The sequence below is a fragment of the Castor canadensis genome, chromosome 2 (assembly GCF_047511655.1).
Source record: "Castor canadensis chromosome 2, mCasCan1.hap1v2, whole genome shotgun sequence".
Lineage (NCBI taxonomy): Eukaryota > Metazoa > Chordata > Mammalia > Rodentia > Castoridae > Castor > Castor canadensis.
In genome coordinates, this window is record NC_133387.1 from 57,337,398 (window position 1) to 57,359,622 (window position 22,225).

The window sequence follows — 22,225 nt, forward strand, 5'->3', positions numbered from 1 at the left end:
TATATGGAAGCAGTTAAGATAAGCAGAATTAGAACAAGGAGAAAACTTGTCAGTAAGTGGGAACAATTTTCAATACAGAGTGTTTCCTCATGGAGGTTGGTAGTTTTTCTCTAATAAGATAATTTTAAGATAGCTATTTTCATCATTTGTATTAAGGTAGAATAATATCCTTTTCTCTACTCTGTAATAGAGCATGGACATTTACTTCAGTAATCTTTTGTATAAGATAAAACAGCATACTGGTTAATACCAATGCCTGTTACTGATTTTCCTTATTGATGTGTAACTTCTATTTTCAGCACCCCACAACCATCTTGAACATGGAGTTATCCCTGAAGCAGGTATTTCCTAAGATTTGTGTAAAAATTAACATCAAAATAATAAATAGGTGTTTGCTTTTAAAAATTGGGCCAGTTTCTGTTCTCATAATGGTGTCCTTCTAAGTCATAGAATTATATGCAAGATACCAATCCTAACTATTTAAAAGGGTTTTAAATTTGGAGGCCTTGGAGTTAGAATATGGACTGCGTTGGCAAATACCCCAACAGTCAACCTTCAGCACACTACTCAGTATCTAACTCTCAAAATCAATTTCTTCAACGGGAAAGTTAGAAAACTCTCCTTTGTTTGTTGTGAATTTAGATTTATTTTTAAGGTGCTTGCGATTGAACCCAGGACAGTACACATGCTAGACAAGCACTCTATCAGCCAGTCACATTCATACTCACTATGTAACCCAGGTTAGTCTCTAACTCATGACCCTCGCTCTACCTCAGCTTCTTGAGTGCTAGGATTATAGATGTGATGTATCATAAGTGAGAAAAACAGGTTCTTTGGCTTTTTGTGCGTGATTTTAAATGCAATTCTGCATGCTTTTAACTTACAACAGTAAATGTAAAGAAAGTGATAACTAATATAATGATGATAATGTATAATGTGATTTCATAGTTTCCTGGTATAATACTTCAAATCCCAACTGATTTAAGAGATTAAGACTTGCATTTCCATTTCTATGTACACCCTCAAGTTTTAAAAGAATACAGTAATATATGTTCACCACCAAGGCATTGTTAAAATTGTCTGAATCTATTCTGCCTAGTATGACAGAGTAATTATTAGAGAAAAAAACTCAGTAAGTTTCTTCTTCAGGTCTTTTCCATTAATTTGTTCATTCATTCAACATTTTTGGGGGGTGATATTGAGGCTTGGACTTGGGACTCATGCTTGCTAGACAAGAACTCTAGCAAATGAGTCATGCCACAGACCTCGGCATTCATATCTTGAAGCAAGTACTGTGCTTTAATGGTGCAGAGATGAATGAATGACTTAAGTATTCACTTCTAGAAGTTCATGGTAGAGCTGAGAGGAAAAGAAGCATACTAAAAATTTTGAAGTAATGATGGAAATACATAACAGAAAGAGTAGAGAAAGTTAGCTAGAAACAGAGCCATGAAGGATGTTGTAATTAATCAGATAAATTAAAAAGGGGATGAGAAGTGAAGGGGAAATACATTTGCAAAGATGTGAAGAATAAGACACCACAGCTTTTTTGTAGTAAGTTTGGGTACACTTAGGCAAAGGACACATGTGATTTCTAGAGAACAGAAGGTTAGAAATGAACCTGGACAGGCAAATGACAATAAAATAAGGCACATCCTTATGTCCTCCTCAGATGTTTAACAACTTATTTTAAGGACAATGAAAACCTTTAAAGATTTTAAGAAAGAGGTGTCATGAAAAGTTTTCTTGTTTTGTTTTTTCAGTGCTCAGGATTGAAACGAGGACCTTAGCACATGCTAGTCAAGAGCTCTACCACTGAGCTCCAGCCCTAGCCTTAGATTTTTTTTTTTTTTGTAAGAATGATCTGTCTGGTTTGACAGTGTGGAAGATGGATTGTGTCCTTCTCAGAGGTGGGGTTTGCAGGAAAAGAAGCCTGAAATCAGCAGAATAGTTAAGAGCCTTTCAAATAATCCAGTAAAAAATGATAAGGACCAAAACAAAGTATGTGGGAAGAGAGAGGAGGAAATAGATTAAAGTTTTTTATAAGAGATTGAAATGACACAGACAGATTGAAAGTGAAAGAAAAAAAGCCTCTAAGTCAACTCCCAGATTTCTTTTTTTTAACTATTATTATCATATTATTGTTGTACTGGTCGTACATTGTGACATTTACAAAAGTTCTTTCAATATATCATAGTTGAATTCACCCCCTCTCCCATCATTCTCCTTTATTTGTCTTTTCCCCCATTCCTGGAACAACTCCCAGATTTCTATCTTGAGTGAATGGATGCTTGACTGTGCTTCTTACCAAGGGTAGGTCAGGTAGAGTAGATTAAACAGAATCTTTATGCTCATAATTCCATTGCTTTCAAGATAGCTCTGAGACCTTTCACCATTAAAATGATAAATAAATAATAATAGTAAAGAAGAAATCAGCATTTAATTCAAAGAAAAGAGTCATGAAAAGACGAATGTCTTAAGTAGAAATAAAGAGGGAGAACAGGAAAAGTGGAGAGGTATAGTCACTAATCTCAAATGTTATAGAGAATGAAGTAAAACAGATAGTAAACAGTGCATTTACTGTCTTAACTGAGAGTTTAATGGCAATGAAGGTAAAGACAGATTTCTGTAGGTTGAGTACATATATGGTACTTATCCTAATAAATATTTTTAAGGGTATTTTCCTTTATTTACACTGTGGAATTGCCCACTAGAGTTTAGAATGAAGTCTTTGTAGATAGACTGAGGCTTATTCACTTGTGTTATGCCTCCCCTCTGCAACCACTACCAGAGACACACAAATGAATACATATTATAGGTAGTGCATGAACTTAAGGAATAATTTCTGAAATGTAATTTTATTTACAGGGATTTTCAGTATCCTTGAAACCTTTCATTTGTGAAGGGCTTCTCTCAAGCCTGCCTTGAACTTTTTTCATAATAGTAGCAAATACCTACTCTCATTCTTACAGGGATCTCTTTCAGGCATCAGCATTTCATTAGCAAATGAAATAGCTAGTTAAAAACAGAAGCCCGTTTCATAAATCTCTTTTAGGTCATTTCTCAAGTAAAGAGTTATGCCACAGGAAGACTATCAGTTTTGTTTCCAGTATATGTGCTTTATATAATCTACCAAAGTACATTTTATCCGATTGAGAAAAAATTTGACATCTTAATTCCTAAGTCAGCAGCTGGGTTTGTGCCCTTCTTAAATTACTGCCAACCATACTGTAGCTTTTAGAATACTGTCCCTTTCAGAATCAACATCTTCAAACCCAAGAGTCCTACCAGGGTAGAAGTGATTGGCCTATTTCACTCTTTCTTATGTTTCTCACTTAGGGGACAGAGTTATTATGTGGTATTCAAGAAAGGGAATTTCTTAAGACTAGTCTGAAGATGCTTCTAATTCATTTGTTTTGCCTGACTTGCAGCAACAATTGTACGTTGGTTCCCAAGATGGATTGGTTCAGCTCTCCTTACACAGATGTGACACTTACGGGAAAGCTTGTGCAGACTGCTGTCTTGCCAGAGACCCCTACTGTGCCTGGGATGGAAATGCCTGCTCTCGATACGCACCCACTTCCAAAAGGTAAGAGGCACGTGGTCTTACCAGGAAGCCTCTTCTTACAAGATGATTTTCTCACAAGAATGCCTTGTCTTCTGGTTTCAGTTAAAGAGATATGTAGAAAACTTGGTCTGTGGAAGAAATATTACAATTAAAATGTTATTGCATTTGAAGGAGGATGGATGTTCTAAAATTCTAGAGTGCAGAACTTTAAAAAAGCTCTGATAACTTACTTATTTTATCAATATACCTGGTGCTACCTAAATATGTTATGCTCATTGCTTTTATATATAGATTATAGCTGCACTATTATTCAAAGCATATTTTCCTCAGATAAAATGTTAGCAAATGGTGCATACCATTATTTGTTTTATTTTTTAGGTCCTTAACAACAAATAACAAAATCTAAAAAGTGAGCATGTGTTAGTTTCACTAGCATATCAAACTTATTTTTTAAAAATTTTATTGATCTGTCAAATTCAAAATTCTAGGTATCACACAGCAAATATAGTTTGAAATTTAGACACATTTTATATTCCCTCAAATCCCTGGATTAATTACAAGTGGGTAAATATGATTATTTAAGTAAAACTCGCCAACATTTTGTTGTAATTTTAGCCAAGAATATGCATATCTTAGTGAGTCTGGGGAATGCTTTTCTAGAAGCTAAAAAACCAGAATGCTCATTAGTTGGCAATAAATATTCAGCTTAATTAATTGACCCTGTTCTTTTAGAAGCCAAGATTTTAAAACATTCTTGACCTTATGTATCTTATGCCATCATAATTTCTTCTTTTTGTATTTCCCAAAACTGCATTTCTGATCTTACAGACATGCCACTGTGATGCTTTCTCTCATGTAACATAATGTCTATATGAGGCTGAATATGTGTACAATGACTGTCATCTGGTCAGCCTTGGAGCACCTAGATATCTGAGAAAGTTTATTGTTAACTCTCTGATCCCTAAAGTGGCAACAAAGACTGGGGAAAGTGGGGAGAGGGATAAGGATCAGGAGAGGTTGCCCATGGGTACTCAGTTATGGTTAGACAAGATTACAGAGTGCAATTTGCACAGTTTGATGACTATAGATAATAATAATGTACTATATACTTCAAAAAACTATGAGAAAGGATTTTGAATAATTTTTACCACAAAGAAATGATCAAAGCTTGAGGAGATGGATATGTTTAGCTTGGTTTCAACACAAGGTATACATGTATAGAAAAATCACATTAATATATATAATCTTTGTATTTATGTATCAGTTCAAGCAAATTCAAAGTAAAATTGGATGAAGCAAAAGAAAATATATTGCAAGAATTTAAGACATATTTAGATGTAGCAGAACTGTAGCATTTCTTTTTGAATATGATAGTTACTATTTTCTCTTAAGGAAAATAGGAGATATAATGCAGAAGCCATTGTGGTGTTATTATTGCTACTACTACTAGAAAAAGATGTGAGCTACATCTCAGTAGATACAAGTAACATGTAGCCACTCATGCCATGGCAAACTTGTGCTTCTATTTCAGACAAGGTTTAATTTATTGTTTAATCAAATCTATGTAACAGTGAATCTATATAGTATGAGGTATCCTGTACTTGACTTTTTTTTTTGCTCACTGAAACTCTTTTATTATTAATAATGAGAAAAAAAGAGTAATAATAGCTATTCCCATGTCATATATGTAAATCCTCCATTCTGTTTATATTCAACCAATTGTGTTCAAAATTTTGTCAAGTCAGAGAAAAACAATAGTAGTTAAATAAAATTCAGATCATGTTAATGAAAAGAAGGATTTGTTCTATTAGGGCTTTCCTATCACTAGTATCTAAATTAATGTTAGAGTGATTGGAGTATTGTGGGCATTTAAGCTGTGCAGTAAGACACTTAGGGCTCTGCATCTGTCATTGTTAGTGTTAGATATAACTTTTCTATATTCCAATCATTGTGCTTGAAGTTCTAATCAGTTTAATATCCACTCCATAGACGAGCTAGACGCCAAGATGTTAAGTATGGAGATCCAATCACCCAGTGCTGGGACATAGAAGACAGTAAGTATAGGTCTGAATGCTTTTTCTCCCATTTAAAATGACAAGCCAATTCTTTGTCTTTTTTATTATATGACTCCAAACATCTCTTATATAAAATCTCATTTTGTACAAAACTTATGTTCTGGAAAAGCAACAGGAAATTTTCTAAGTTACCCCCCATGTACGTGCCTAAGTGAATAATCCTTTGTCATGTCATGATTTGTTTCATATGTCTTTTAAAATTCCTATACTATAGCTTTTGCTTCTTTTTTTATTGCCTTATCCATTCTTGTAAAGTTTGAAAACTGCTATTAGAGATAAAACAGGATATAGTGAAAAACATTTGGACATTTAGAATAAACTCAGAGACCTCCCAGAAAAGTCTGATAAACGTATAGTATAGAAGAAAGTTTAGGTAGACTATACTTTATTTGTATTCATTTATACGTGTATTTATTCAATCAGTAAATATTTTTAAGTGACTTCCATCTACATATAATTGTCTTGAGCATATTATGAGACAACGAAACTCCTTAGAGAGGTCATGATTCTTTGGGGAGACATCATAAGGTATGATTAGTGCTGTGGGAATTTAGCAAAAAGAGAGATCACCATAGGCTGTATTGTTTAAGACAAAAAAAATAATAAAATGGAAGATCATGAAAGAAGGAGTGGGAAAGAGTCAGCATGGAAAATAGAAAGGGAGTCTGGTGAATGAGTCTGAAAATGAGAAAAATCTAAAAAACTATAGAACTTTATTTGCTTTTGACTTTCTTATGCTTCACACAACTCAGGAGGAGAAAGGAACTTTGCTTCACCACACAGTTTCTAACTGGCCAAGCAGTAATATTAATAACCCAGTTCTCATAGTTTATAACTGGTTGTCTAGCAGTGTTTGAATTTGAAAACAAGGCAGTTGTTTTTATTCATAATTTCATGCTTCTAGAAAGTAAGCTCTGGCCTAAGAATACCGTGTTTACCTTCTCGTTCTAATGTAAGAGGCTCATTGCTGTGTCCAAATGTTTTATTTAGTAGTCATTATTATGTGCTATGTATTCAGTTCTTTACACATACATATAAGATTTATCAGGGGCTCTTAAAGTTTATTGAGGATATACCAACGAACAGAAAAAAAAATGATCTATGCATTCATGGAATTTATACTGGTATGCATGTTACAGAAGAGAGAAGAAATAAAGATAAAAACAGATGAAATAAATGCTAGTCCAGTTGATGATAAGTGTTATAAAGAAAGTGGCATAAAGCACATTTGCTCCCCAAGGTACTCACAATTACCGTCTCCACTTCACTACATCCCATTTCTGCTATAACCCATTGCACACAGTCTTTTCTAATCACCATCAGCATCACCTACCCAATCCATTCTTGTTAAAGTCATCAGCAATTTCCTCCTTGCCAAATCTAATGGCCAATTTTCAGCTCTCACTTTTATTTAATTCCCAACCAACTTTGTCTTCCTAGAATGACTTTGTTCTCTAAAGCAAAGCACTACACTGCATATGGTTTCATGAAAGCTGCTGCTTACTATTTAGGAATTTTGTGAGCTGGTTCTAAACTATTGGTAGCTTGAATCAGCTATGGAGGGACTATTATGCCAGAAAAATCAGTCAACACTTCAAAGTAACCCTTTTTGTCTTCAGAGAGATGATATACAACACACTTAAGTTTTTTTGGCATTATGTCCTCTGGTTTGCCTCTTATCTTACAGACTGTACCTTCCACATGTTCTCAGCTTTCCTTCTTATCCCAATTTCCAAGTACTGTTGCATTGCTTCAAAGTATTGGAACACCCCAAGTCACTTTCCCATTCTGTCTGCTCTCTCTATTATATCATCATTTCAATAACATCAGAGACTATTCAATTCTCAAATTCATAGTCTAGTTTGAACTTTCTCATTGGCCAGATATGAATGCTTGTATGACTACTCAAGATATACACTTGAATGCCTCATTAGCATCTCTAATAACATCTGAGAAAATATTCTTGTTTCCTTCTCTAAAGCTATTTGCTGTGAAGACTTTCCCATATTAAAAAATAGCACCACCATTCACCTATCTATTTAAGTCAAAAAAGTAGTCAAGATTCATCTGTAGTATTACCTTTCTTTCACATCCTATAACCAACTTCTCAGCAAGTCCTTCTGGCCTGAAGTTCAAACTCTGCCTCTCATGGTTGACCATACTAATGAAGCCACTTTTCCTCTTTAGTAGTCTCTTTTGTGGTCACTCTGCTACCATGCTTACTGTACTTCAGGCTATACCTTACTCAGGGGTCCCAGTAGTCTTTTTAAAAGAAAAAGTGCAGTCACATCATATCACCGCTTTACTCAAAATGTTTCACTAGCTTCTCAGAAAATGGAGTAAAAAATCCACATCCTTTATTATGGTCCGCATGATGCTTCTTGACTTGTAGTCTTGATCACCTGCCCCTCACGTATTGCTGCAAATAGTTCATGAGACCCTATCTTGAAAAAACCCTTCACAAAAAAGGGCTGGTGTTGTAGCTTAAGGTAAAGGCCCTGAGTTCTAACCCCAGTATTCCCCGAAAAAGGGTTAAGGAGAAGGGTTGTTTGTAATCCACCACAAATATGTGCTGTACTTTGCTAGATAATAACGGCTTAAATAACTGGCAATTAGATGATTCTTTTCCTCTTTCTTCTCTTTGTTACTTAATTATTAAATGCTATGATACTGTAATATTACACAAAATTTCAGTGCATGTATCTAATCTGGCTCTTTAGTGATATGTCATATATTTATTATTAAGAAATATTCCAGGTGTTTAACTATGAAAAAAAATGTTTTTGACTGCCATCTGTAAGATTAAAATATTTTCTTCCAAATTATTTTACACTTAATAAGGACATTCAATTTTAAAACATTATTCTACACAACTTTTATATGTTTAAATTAGATTATAATAGAATAATGTATTATACTGTATTTATATATTTATGTTTATGTACATGCATTTATGCACAAGTAATTATTTTAAATTTAAAAATAAGAAATTTAAAATTCAGACAATGAAACAAACATTATTGGAATCAACAATAAATTCATTTCCAGTCAAACTGATGCAGTGATGACTGTGTCATAGGGTCTATTTTTACTGATTTGAAAAATGATTTCAGAAAATTGGCTAGTATTTATTTCACTTTTCCAGTTTATTTCACTAATTGATTAATCAATCCCTTGGCTGAATCAGTCTAACTTTATTCTGAGCTTTGGCCTTATAACCTAATAATCAACTTGCATCAACTCCGCCCTGTTGACAAACACCCTTTCTCAGAAAAACAGTACTGGTACTATGATAATGCATGCCTTTCTCGTCCATGATTGGCACTAGTGATATGTGCTTTAGGACCATATTAACTGTAGAAATCGCAGGTGTGATCTGTTGAGTTGCTGGAGATGGTTGGTAGATTGCAAGTTTTAAATAGAATCCACACATTGTACAGTTAGATGAGGTTAATACATGATGATGACAGTATACTTCACTTAATCATTTCAGGTAAAACACAAATAAGTTTCTTAAAATCAAACCTAACTGTTGGATGCGTGTACATTCATGCCATTTGCTGATACTTGTGTGTGCTTTGCTTTATGATTCCCACAGGTCCCCTAAGCCTTAGTCTTTGGTTGATACCTCAAATGCTAAGTAGGCCCATCTGTAGAATTGAGATATCTGAATATCTGATGAAAAAGTGAATGTTTGAGCCAGGCAGAGCAGCCGTCATTTTTTATTTGATCAAATTTGAGCTACAGATCTTAGATCCCACATGGGACCCAGCCTTTGACTACTCCAGATGGAATGTGTTTCAGATGGTGCAGCTAATTCATGAATTTATGAGAATAAGGTGTCTGAGACACTGCTGCTTAGCTTCCTGTTAAATATCTCTTAGTAAATGCATGCTGAGCTGAAGAACCTCCGTGAGGAAATACAGAAGGTAGATAGTACAGGAAGGGCTCAGATTCTGAGTCTTAAAGCATGTCTTGTTCTGATCACAGAATTTCAGCAAGCAGAAACCACTGTACCTTCTTTTGTGACATCAAAGTTTCTCGTGTTAACTGTTCAGTTCTGTAGACCAACTCAGATAAAATTTCTCTTTAAAGTAAATTGTTCTTCTAGAACTAATAGCAAAATTGCTTGTATTTTGTATAAACAAAAAGGCACCATTAAAAGATGCCAAAAGAGGATTGGCAGAGTGGCTCAAGTGGTACAGTGCTTTCCTAGCAAGCATGAGGCCCTGAGTTCAAACCCCAGTACTCTCCACCAAAGAAAAAAGATGCAAAAAGATTATTCAACTTAAATATATGCAGTGTTTAGAGTTAGATCTTGCAAATTATTATTTTTAGAACACAATTGAACATTGTTAAAATGTCACTGAAATGTGTTAAAATTGCAACACAAATGTAGCATTTTAAAAATTACACTATTGGATAACATTTGACTCTTAGGTAACAATATTATAGTATGAATTTCCTTCCCTTTAATAAGAATGTATACAATTCTTTCCCAATGGCATCTGTTCTAAATCAGTCTGCTTTCCCATTGCTTTTAAAATCAGGTCAAGGTTAATCTCCTATTCCATGTTTGCTTTCTAGGCATTAGTCATGAAACTGCTGATGAAAAGGTGATTTTTGGCATTGAATTTAATTCAACCTTTTTGGAATGTATACCTAAATCTCAACAAGCATCTATTAAGTGGTATATCCAGAGGTCAGGAGAGGAGCATCGAGAGGAGGTGAGTTATCATCACCAGGAATGCTCTCCTTCAGGGAAATAATGTAAGATTTAAGTTGAGGTTTTGGTTATGAATGTCACCCAACTTTTAGTGCCATATGGTGCTCTCATCATTGTTTGGTTGAAGTGAAAATAATGATTTATTGTCACTGGCACCAAACATAAAAATAGCTCTGAGATATAGGCCAATTTGATGCAAATGTATTAGTATATATTTAAAACCAGACTGCATTTGTAAAATAAATTTACATGATTTTTTTCCAAATGTTTATTTCTCATGGATTTCCTGTATTTCAGGATAGTTCCCTAAGGATGAGAAAACTGTTTCAACTCACATTGTATTCAATTTAGTTGAGTTTATATAAAATAAATATCTCTGTTTTCATCATATAAACAAATTAGATAAGTATTTGGACATACGTACATTTCAACTTTTATGTATAAAATTAAATCAACAGAGAGAAAAGTAATATGGTTATTATTTTCTTTTACCTTTTTTTCCTATTTCCTAACACATACATGTGATTGAAGTATATGATGGATATTTTGTGACACAGATAAATATGTTACAGAATTTAATGAGAAATACTAGATTAATAATATTTGAATACCACAAATGGGTTAATTGAAGGGTGGGGGTGTGACTCAAGTGGTACAATGTTTATCTAGCATGTACAGGCCCTGATTTCAATCACACAAACCAAAAAAAGCCACTTGGCAGAATTGTTTGTTCTTATTTTTTATTATTACAGTGTCAACAAAATTCCAAATTATGTTCAGACAAGTGTTCTGAAACTAGTGAGTAATGAAATGAATGCAAGTGTTACAATAGCTGTCTTACATTGAAACATGCTCTTGAGACACTGATCAATGGAATCCAGAATTTTCTAACAAGAAACAAATACATTAAAAAATTACTGTCACTTTTTAGTAGAGGGGTGAATATGATACTATATGAAATTCTGGAGATAATACAATGAATTCTCCCATGCTGAAGAATTGATGTAAAAGGTAAATAAAGTTATTATGAAAGGCAAATGGTAAAGCACATGTGAGAATATAAACAGTCCCTTGCCACTACAAATTTACATTTGAAATTACAAATACTCTATCAAGTATTTGTAATATACAAATTTATTTAATAAAATAAATAAAATAAAATATGTTTCCTGTGGAACAGGAAATAACATTGATCATGTGTTTAGAAAATATTGTTCTTGCTTTTGGCTGGACTGCAAGGGATTCATAAGCAGGCTGTCACTTTATCAACCTCCTTGATAAATCCAAAAACATTTAAAATGGCAAATGAAATTAGTCAAACACTAGCAGACAACAATGGATCTTGACCTTGGGCAGTTTTGCCCTAAGCCTGCTTAGGCAATGTGTGCAGACACTTTGGTGGGTGTTGAGTGGCTGGGTCTCTTGGGAGAGGTCAGAGGCAGTGCCCAGGAACTGCAATGCACAGTCTCTTACAAGGAAGAATTCCTTGATCCCACATGTCAGCCCTGCTGAGACTGAGAAATGGAAGTATAGAAGTGAAATTTTATCATGAAAAAGATTTAAAAACACAATTACACCATTACATGATGAAGTTAATATTACTACCTTCATTTACAATGGACAAATGCAAATTTTTCTATCAAAACATTGATTCTACATGCTTAGTACCACTGTGAGGGAATAACTCCAGTTCTTTATGTCACATCTCCTATAAAACTTGACTTTATCATCCATAAATTTTAAGATTATGCAGATACATATCTATACTGAATATTTATCTTAAAGAGTCTCATTTTTAATGAATATCAGATGACAATATGGTATAGAAATAAAAAACATAAACATTTAACTGTTTATCAAAAAATACTGGAAGAATGTTATCCGTACTTTTTAACATGCAGATTTTATTTGCATTTTTATATTTTAATCTTAAATATAACAAAGCAGTGTTTTTAGTTTTATACCTACTAAACTTTGATGATCTCTTTCTAGTTAAATGTAATTATTTACATAATAATTTGTCCTCCATAGCAAATTCAATCTGACTTTTAGAATAAAAAGTGTGGTACTCTACTCGAGATCATTGCCCTGCTATACGTACCTATATTCACATATGGTTCTTTGCAATCACATATTTTATTCTTCCTAAAAATTCAACATTACTTTAATAAACCTTTTAACAGTGTATCATATAGTCTTGATGGTGCCATGCTCCATGAATTTCAATGGGGCAGAAATAGTGTACTTATTGAATTTTACATAGAAGTATATTAGCTGTAATATTTCAACTGGTATTTTCATCTGTCTTTGCAAATGGGCAGTTTCATATTGTCCAGGATATGCAATACTGCTTCCTGAATTGAGGAAAAGGGCAATATCCAGACTGCACTGGACGTATTTTCCCAGCAGGATGCCTTTTGCTTCTTATCCGTAAGGTCACAGTTTGGAATCTTTCTTCCACTCTTAACAAGCCCAAGGGAGAGACCATGATCCCTTGTGGCACAGAGGCTGTCACCAGGTTATTCTCTGCCAGGAGGAGAACATTTCCTTACTGAGCTGTTTCACAGTTGGGTGCAGTTGGGGAGGTCATGAGTCAGTTATCTGCTATCTTTCTTATAAAGCTGCTCTTGAAATTGATGATGTTTATGCTGTAACTAGCAAGTTAATCGGCAGTGTCCAAGCTTCTGTTGAACTTTTGGGATGATAACAAATAAAAGACAATACCTTCTGCCATATATTATACAGGTTTTCCTCTGTGGATTTTAATATTTTTAGAACATCTTCAATGGCTGGGGATGTAGTTCAGTGATAGACCACTTGCCTACCATATACAAGGCCCTGGGTTTAATCTCCAACAACACACACACACACACACACACACACACACACACACACATACACACACACATGTGAAATATTTGAATTTTTCCATTCTATGTCTTTACTTTGTTTTTGATCTTTTTATTATGAAAGCAATATGAATGGTTTAAGATTGTGATATGTAGAACACTAAGTATAGATAAGCACAGGTAATATTTTGGGGTCTATTCTATTCCAGTATCATCATTACACTATTAGCACTTTTCATTATCACTCAGTTGTTAATAAATATCTCCCTGATAGCACAGGCATCCATGAGCCCTCTAAACTTTTACTTATTCATGTTTCTCTAAGAAAATAAGTAATGAACTTCCCTATATTAAAATCTGTTCTTTACTCTTCTAACTATTTCTTAGGACAAATTATGAAAAGCAGAAGAAATGAGTTGCAGACATTGGTTATCTTTACACTTCTACACATTTTGCAAATTTCCTATCGAAATCACCATATTAAAACATGTTCTGAATTGAAATAAAATTGTGCATCGCAATTTAAGAAAACTATTGCCAATTTTTAAAAATGTGTTAATATTTATTTCCTTGAATATTAGTGTATGAAAACAAATGTCATGTTTCTTAACTGTGACTTTGAGTTGCATTTGGTAACTTGTCATGTGTGTCATTTACTTAGTTTACACAGACAGATTCATTTACATATTCTTTCATCGAGCCCTTATATATTATAGATAGTAATAATTTAATGTTAGATACATTAAAAGTAAGCTAATTTTGTTACTTTTTTGTGTAATACTAACAATTCCTAAATTTTCTACAAAAGTTTTATATTTCTTATAGGCAAATCTACTTATTTATAGCTCTGTAAGTTCTCCAATTTTATGCTTAGAAACTTCTTACCCAAAGAGATAGCATATATATTTTTTTACTTATTTTATTGTTATATTTATACTTTACCTTTTATTTTTACATTTACTCAAAGATATCAAACTAATATAGTATATACTTTTGCTTTTTTTAACAATAATAAGCCGTGTTCCCTAACAGTATTTTAATAAGTTTTCCATTTTCTGTTTGTCTACAAGTATTAATTATTGATTTTGTGTTATAATAACAAATATCATCTATAGTGTTACATAAGCATTCTCAAGAAATAAAACCATTCTAGTTTTTTTCCTTTCGCCCATATTAAATTTGAAAACTTTTCAGTGCTTTATTTTAAATTCAGACATGTTTTTGCAATGCTTTTACATTTATTTTTTACACTGGTTGCTTTCTTCCTTATTTAATCCTAACTAACCTCTAGTAATAGTTTCCTTTTTTTTTTTTTTTGAGAAAGGAGATATTTTTGATGCTCTAGTCTCTTTCCAAGACATGAGTGATGCCTTCACTATTAAAGAACTGACAGGTGAATTATCTGTGAAGGAATTGCCATTAGAGTGCTATTATCAGCTATAAAGCCTGTGACCTTTACCTGCTGCTTAGGACCTAAATGGCCTTTGTCCTGTTCCTGTTACTCTTCCCATTTTAAATGAATTCCCTTCCTGAGGAACTACATTTAATAATGTCACATACATTATCCTTGGTCACATTAGGCAAATGGATAGTCGACCCCAGTTCCAGAATGGTTTTGATTTGTAAGGTAGAGCAGTTTTTGATTATTACTTCTAGAGTGGAGAAAATTCCGTGAGTTTAATCAGAGGACAGAGATTGCATTATCTCTTTGTAGAGAAGCTGAATTTTCTAAAATTGACTGTGCTGACATTTCACTGTGGCAACACAGCCTGCATAATGCATCCTACTCCAGCACGCAATGAAAGCATTATAAGCATAAGAGTGTTAAGCAGGCAAACATTAATCACCTACTCACTTACTTCATTTCCGGGTCACAGATTTTTTTTTTATCTACAGTTGTGAAAATCCTGCAAAGTGTATCAATTCAAAACATTTTTTATTAGATATGCCGTTTCATTTTAGTCACATTTTTGAAAGTTTAGAAAAGGAAAAAAGATTGGGTAAATGATCTCAAGAGACCTTAGTTGAATACATAAGGCTCCAAATTTGTTAAAGCAAGATTTAGGTTAAAAAACAAAGAACAAATTAAGCATTCCATGGAATCAAGAAAAAGTGAAGAATCATGAAATGCCAGGAGGCCATGAAATTTTGAGTCTTTTGGAATAGGGCTAGCGTGAAAAGGAGGGAAAAGAACTGGAACACATGGTAAAGCAGCATAAACAGGATACAAAAGAAGAATAGCAAAAATAATGGAGTGTGCTACAGTATGTGTGAAGTTAAAGTCATGATCTTCCTATCGGAACATTAAACAGAAGGACAATATAGTAATTACAAAGTACTGAGTCAGAGCTGTGATGATCTCTAATAGCCAAATTAAATGCAGCTTAAGCATTAGCAAGAATACAAGTTGTGTGTTCTTGAGAGGACATGGAACTGAGGGTACCCACTTTGTCAAGCTAATAACCTCAGGTCATTTCCTATTAGGAGAATTATAGAACAAAAGTTTCAGAATGTTATCTCTGAAGCAACATGACAGCAGTCTATAATGTTGCAAATAATACTTCATACTTTAACCTTCAAAGAGCTTTGCTTTTTATCCCCCAAATACACCATACACTGTACCACCAACTTGATAGATGGGAGACCCACAGGGAAGATAAATGAGTCATATAAAGAAGCAAGGCAGGTACAGACCCAAATCCAGGTTGTAGAACCAGCATTTTGATATCTAAGATACATTTACATTTAAAAAAAATATTTCTTACATTAACATTATTTCAAAGAAGCAAATGTATATACTGTGCTAAAAATCAAGATTGCTTTTTCTGTTTCACATTGCTTCTTTGGGACTCTATGGATATAAATTCGAATTTATCGTAGTCAGGAGACTGCTATGGTTCCTGAGAATGTAATGAATTTAAGGTTAGTTTATAGTACAAGAGCATTTAAAAATGTCTGGGCCTTTAGAATAAATCCATTAGGCAAAGAAAACACATCCAACTCACCAAATGGACAAAGTAAGGGAAACAAACAAACAAAACCCTGATGGTGTGGGCTAAGTACAGAGCAAAGGCAGGCCTGGAGACCATTCAGCCTCATTAACCAGAGATCTGAGCTGTGACCTCCCCTTGGCCTCAGACGGTTCCCTGCCAGCTGCACTTCTCTGGCACAGAGGGTGGTTCACTTATACTTGTTAGTTAACTGGGCTGGTAGCCAGAGATGTTTCTTTTCCTTTTCTCATATTTCCAGAATTAGAGGGATTTTTTTTCCTACATATTTTTCACATAAAGATGCAGAGTATAGTCCACCCACTGTGAATAAATTTAATTTAGCTCTCTTTATGCCTCTTTGATTTTCATCAGCTAAAAGTCTACAATACAGGGGCAGATGCATAAACTGGGAAATCTTCCAGACTCCTTTGTTGTTGTTGTTGTTGTTCCACTTCATGCCTAGCCATTCAACAGTACTCCATGTTAAACAGGGCTCTTGTGTTGGTAAACACGTTTCTAGTATACTGAAGATAGTTCACCATTCACAGCAGATTGTGGGCCAGGCAAGCTTAACATTTGAATTTTCTCTCAGTAACACCGCTTCAAAGGGTAGAGCATCACATTTCAGAGGAGGGTCTTTGTGTTCATTGTGCTTTCTCACACTTGAAATCACATTACCCTGTTAGAGTATGCAGAGGTATGGCAAAAATTTCCACAAATGGCATAGTCTGAAGTATCACATATACACATGGGATCAAAATTCAGTTCATAGTAATAGGGGAAATTTAGCTTTAAATGTTGCTAACCTTCGAACTATGGTCTTGCTCAGTTACAACTCTAACATCCAAAAGCTGTATCCATGCCTTTCCACTTGACTTTTAACAAGTCACTTACAGCTTCCATATGCCATTCAGATCACTTCTTTGTTGACATCTAGAAAACAGTAAATTTCACTTGGATTCATTGTTTTCTTCTACATTATTTAGTAGCATGCACTAAAGTTCCATTAGTACACAGTAACTATTAATGTTACATTATCACTCTGAAATTAGATACCAATTTGTGATCATGGTAGACTAATTTCTATCTGAAATCTCTGTGAAAGTCAGCTGATAGTTTCTAGTTTCATTGTTTTTCACAGCTTTTCATTCCTATCAGTACACTGCAGAGAGACAGTTTTCCAAAGGTTCAGTTAGGACTTAATAAGATGCAAATAGTAAATATTCAGGCTGTGGTTTGAGGGCTACTACTTTAGCTGATTTTTTTCACCCTCTTCATTGTGGCTTACAATATGCTTGATGACAGAAAAATGGGGAATATATCTCTTAGGTTCATCTAAGTAAAACTATGTAGCCTGTTTTCATTTGTTCATAGCTTTCTCTGTTTCTAATTTATTACCTACATTTTTCCTATCCTGCAGTTGAAACCTGATGAAAGAATCATCAAAACGGAATATGGGCTACTGATTCGAAGTCTGCAGAAGAAGGACTCTGGGATGTATTACTGCAAAGCACAGGAGCACACTTTTATCCACACCATAGTGAAGCTGACTTTGAATGTCATTGAGAATGAACAGATGGAAAATACCCAGAGGGCAGAGCATGAGGAGGGGCAGGTCAAAGATCTATTGGCTGAGTCACGGTTGAGATACAAAGACTACATCCAAATCCTTAGCAGCCCAAACTTCAGCCTTGACCAGTACTGCGAACAGATGTGGCACAGGGAAAAACGGAGACAACGAAACAAGGGCAGCCCAAAGTGGAAGCACATGCAAGAAATGAAGAAGAAACGAAATCGAAGACATCACAGAGACCTGGATGAGCATTTTAGAGCTATTTCTACGTAGTTTCTATTTAATTTTCAAAGAGAATTATATACCTGCAAAAATACTGTCTTCTGTTTTGTGAATCCTTTACACTAACTCATAGATGTTTTCCATGGCATTTTGCTAAGGCACAAGAACCATAATAAGACTGTATATGGTAAATATGGGACAGTAGGGGCAAATAATTCATCTGAACCAGTTTTCCTAAAATGGAACTTATATCTGCAAATTATAAGAATTATCCTCAAAATAGGAACTTTACATTTGTAAATGTTTTATGCTTTGAATTTTTGAATTTATTATATCATGTAAATAACTGAGGTAACCAAGCATTGGATTTGATATTTTATTACATTCTTTATTCCCTCGCATGTCCGTGAAGCATGATGCTGCCCATGCAGTTGTGCTATGCTTTTAGGAACTGATAAATCGTTCCATGCTAGGACTGATAAATCGTTCCATGCTAGAACTGATTATCCTGCAGTACGAACTGAAGGGAAAGCACAAGTTAAATCAGCTCACATTATTAATACCAACTTTCTCAATGAATCATTTGCTGTTGGAGCCAGGTGAGGGAATTTGGACAGGTGCATTATTTCTTTTAGACCACAGGGGTTACATTTAGTGTACGGCAACGTTGATTTACTGAATGGCATTAATGCTCCTCACAGGATTCCTTATGATTTGTAAGGAAAAACAGGTTCACAGACAGAATTTGGTGCTTAGTTATATATTTCTAGAATATATGCTAGGCTCTACAGGGACAGATTGCTTAATACCTATTTTGATAAGATATGGGAAAATATTTTAATAAAATAAGGAAAACTTCATGATCTGGACTGCATCCTAATGGGAAGACATACAGATGGGATTTGTTAGGAGACAAAAGAAAAGACAGACATAAATTCTGGCTTTGGGGAAAGCTCATATCCCCATGAAAAGAGAACAATCCCAAATAAACTGGACAAAATATAATGGAGCTTTTTACACCAGAATATAAGTAGTTGCCAGTTTGTAATTCATCTTCTTAAAAAATATCTAGATTGTAACAGACTGCTAGCAAAAGTCTGAGGAAAAGTACTTTCATCATAGAAAAGATGAACATACTTTATTCATAACTAATGATATATCAGTATGTGTTTCTTCTCTGTTTTCTAAGTTTTTGTCATATTCTGTATATTTTCCTTTTACTTCCTTTATTCTCTCCTGCATATTGATTTATTGGGTTATATTTGAGTGAATAGGAAAAAAAATATAATACATAGAGAGAGAATTAAGTACATGACAATGGTAAGGAGTGGGGCAATTTGATGAATAACAGAATAAGTGCAAGATTTTGAGAACGGAAAGGGTTAAATTAACTCTTTGACATGTTTTTCTTCACACAACCTTTTTGAATTTCTGAGGTGGTATGTAGTAATTCAGATAGTAATGTTCTAGTAATTTAACAATAAATAAGTCTACCACATGTAAACAAAATAGACTCAGCATTAACACAAAGACCTTTCATATTTTGTTATCACACTTGAATGTTTCCAATTGAATTTTCCTTTTGAATATGCATTATGTATTCACTTTTGTTTGAGCAGGACTCACCTTTCCTTCTTTGAGCACACAACCCTTAGCCTTCTTCTGTTTTGCCTTTTCACGCCTTTTATAGTGTGAAATGAAAAATTAGTCACTTCCTCACATGGAAGGCAGCTTTTCAGAAGAGTAAATAACAGACTTTGCACATTTCTCAGGCACTCTACATGTCTTGAAAGAGAAGTCTGTGAGAAGGTTATGTGATTAGAAGGCAACTTATTGCAGAGTCTGTAACTGTGTCTGTGTTTGCAACATTATCTGCATTTACATTCATTTTATTTGCATTGCTTACCTATTTCAAAGAAGTCACACTGCTATATGAGGCCCAGTACTCTTGTGAGTATTTATATTATACTCATGAACGTTTGTAGATGCTTCACTGAAGCAAAATTTAAGGAAAAGTTTTAGTGAAAGTGAACCAGAATGAATCACTCTTAAAAAGTAATGCATATGAATAGTTGTGACAGGGTCAGACTACTAATTGAATAACATATATGAGTGTTTGTAACTATTTATGTACTGGAATAAAATGTCCCATGAACTCATACCAAGTTCCAAGCAAGTGGGAACATGCCTTATTTTTAAAAGACGTACAGATATTTGTGTACCAGACTTTAATGCTCAAATATGAATGGTTTTGAAAAAATCATATGAAGCAGAAATGTTAGGGTTGACTTGTGAAAATAAATTTTATTTTCATCTAAATATGAATATCCAACTACTTTCCAATTACTTCTCTGTAATCTTAGTTATTCTGAAAACATTTTGGGAACCTATTTTATTCCTTATAACTAAAATTCTGGCTGCTTTGGATACAAAACTATTAATTTATGTTAATTACTTAACTATATTGGAGATTTTATTAGTAATATTAAATCTCAAGTAAAAATGAGGACAAAGGTGTGTATTTTTCAACATAGAGAATATCTAGATTTCATTGAATTATTTTAATCTTTTAGTTGTCCAGAACACTTAGAGGAACAGTGAATATATTAATTCTGCAAATACAATGTATACTTTCTCATCACTGAAGATTTTACCAAAATTATTTTGAAATACTGAAAAGGCTAATCATAGTTCATAGTTTTAAATATTCTAAGAAATCAACTCTCTAAAGATAAGGTTTTTAAAAATACGATTGTCATGTGTCTGTGACTTCCTTGTGTGTTTTTGCCTACATTTCATCCCAGCTTTATCTGCTGCTGAGTGGAATCCTGCTTGCCTACTTTCACTTATATTCAATTTATTAAAAAGTTTAAGTTTGTTTAGAAATTAATGGTCTAAATAATTAAGCTATGTAAAACCTTTTGCTTTCCCAAAGAGCTGAAGACAGTACATCCACAAGATTGGATAAACATTGCAGAAAAAGAAACTACATAAGAAATGCAAAATAGTTATAGAAAAATTTAGTAATTTGCAGAGACCATGGCAGCAGTAGAATCCATGTCTCTTCATTCTGTTGCTTACAATAGTGCTCAATTGTAATTTGGTGACTTCAAAAGTGGTCTTACTTTTGAATTTTCCTTTGATTACATTTTGGTTCCTCATATGCTCTTACATTTTATTCCTGCTGAATTGTATGGACTCAACTAAAAGGTAAATTAACCATAGTCAGTACCTGCTTTTTTTTAACATAATCACAATTCAATTTCCAAGGACAATTTGGCATTGTTCTGATTTCTAGAAAATAATAAAGTTAACTGAAATCATTCATTAAATATTGATTTTCTTAAACTTAAGTATAAGATACATTTTATACATATGAAGACAAGTGAAAATCAAAACTTAAATACCTTCTCTTTACCATGTCACCTTTTTCTTAGGCAATATACTTTAATTGATTAGCCCTACTGGAAATGGATAACTTAGGAAAATTAATTGTTTTATAGGAAGATATTTTTTCTCTTAGTAAATGATCACAATATTTAAGTAATTCATCTTATCCATGAAATTTAAAAAAATAAAGTCTAAAATTTCCAGTTTTACACATGGAAAATACAAAAACAGGAACATGCACGTGACTTATACCTCTCATTTAAATATTTTTTAGTGTAAAGTATTTATGAAAAGTTTGAGGCAGATAATTTTTGGGGAAAGGGCAAAATTCCATAGAAGTAATAGTTAATCATGTAATTTAATCCTAGTATTGACAGTGGGTAGCATTTAATTTTAAATTATAGTTTTGTTATTTTAAAAGAAATGTACTCTTATAGTATAAGATAATTGAAACCTGTTAAATGTATATTTTGGTTGTATTATAATAAAACACAAACATTAGTGTTCTATGATTATAAACAGAGTGATGGTTTGTGTACAAACTTTGTGTTTTTTTAACTCCAAGTATGGCAAACAAATTTATAACTAGAATTAAACTAAACAAAATATAAGAGGCTGAGGTAGAAAGATCCAGAGTTCAAGCCCAGCTTTGGCTACAAAGTGAGCAGGAATTGAGTCTGGGTTACTAGGTAAGAGCCTGTCTGAAACTAAACAAATAAATACACACACACACACACACACACACAGACAGACAGACATGATATATGCTACTGAAAGTGGATCAAAAATGTTACCAAAAAGTCAGCACTGCTGTCCACCTCAGTACTTACAG

At 33.7% G+C, this 22,225-nt stretch overlaps 1 protein-coding gene across 2 annotated transcripts in view; it reads left to right on the forward strand.

Moving 5' to 3' along the window:
- The window catches only part of Sema3d (semaphorin 3D), a 193,403-nt gene extending 171,487 nt beyond the window's left edge, over positions 1–21,916 (forward strand). For both annotated transcript variants that reach the window (XM_074064862.1, XM_074064861.1), the window contains 5 exons: positions 300–341; positions 3,432–3,589; positions 5,558–5,622; positions 10,231–10,370; positions 17,629–21,916. In XM_074064862.1, the coding sequence (XP_073920963.1) occupies positions 300–341; positions 3,432–3,589; positions 5,558–5,622; positions 10,231–10,370; positions 17,629–18,054 (831 nt within the window). In that variant the 3' untranslated portion in view covers positions 18,055–21,916. The remainder of the gene's footprint in view (positions 1–299; positions 342–3,431; positions 3,590–5,557; positions 5,623–10,230; positions 10,371–17,628) is intronic.
- Positions 21,917–22,225: the final 309 nt, after the last annotated feature.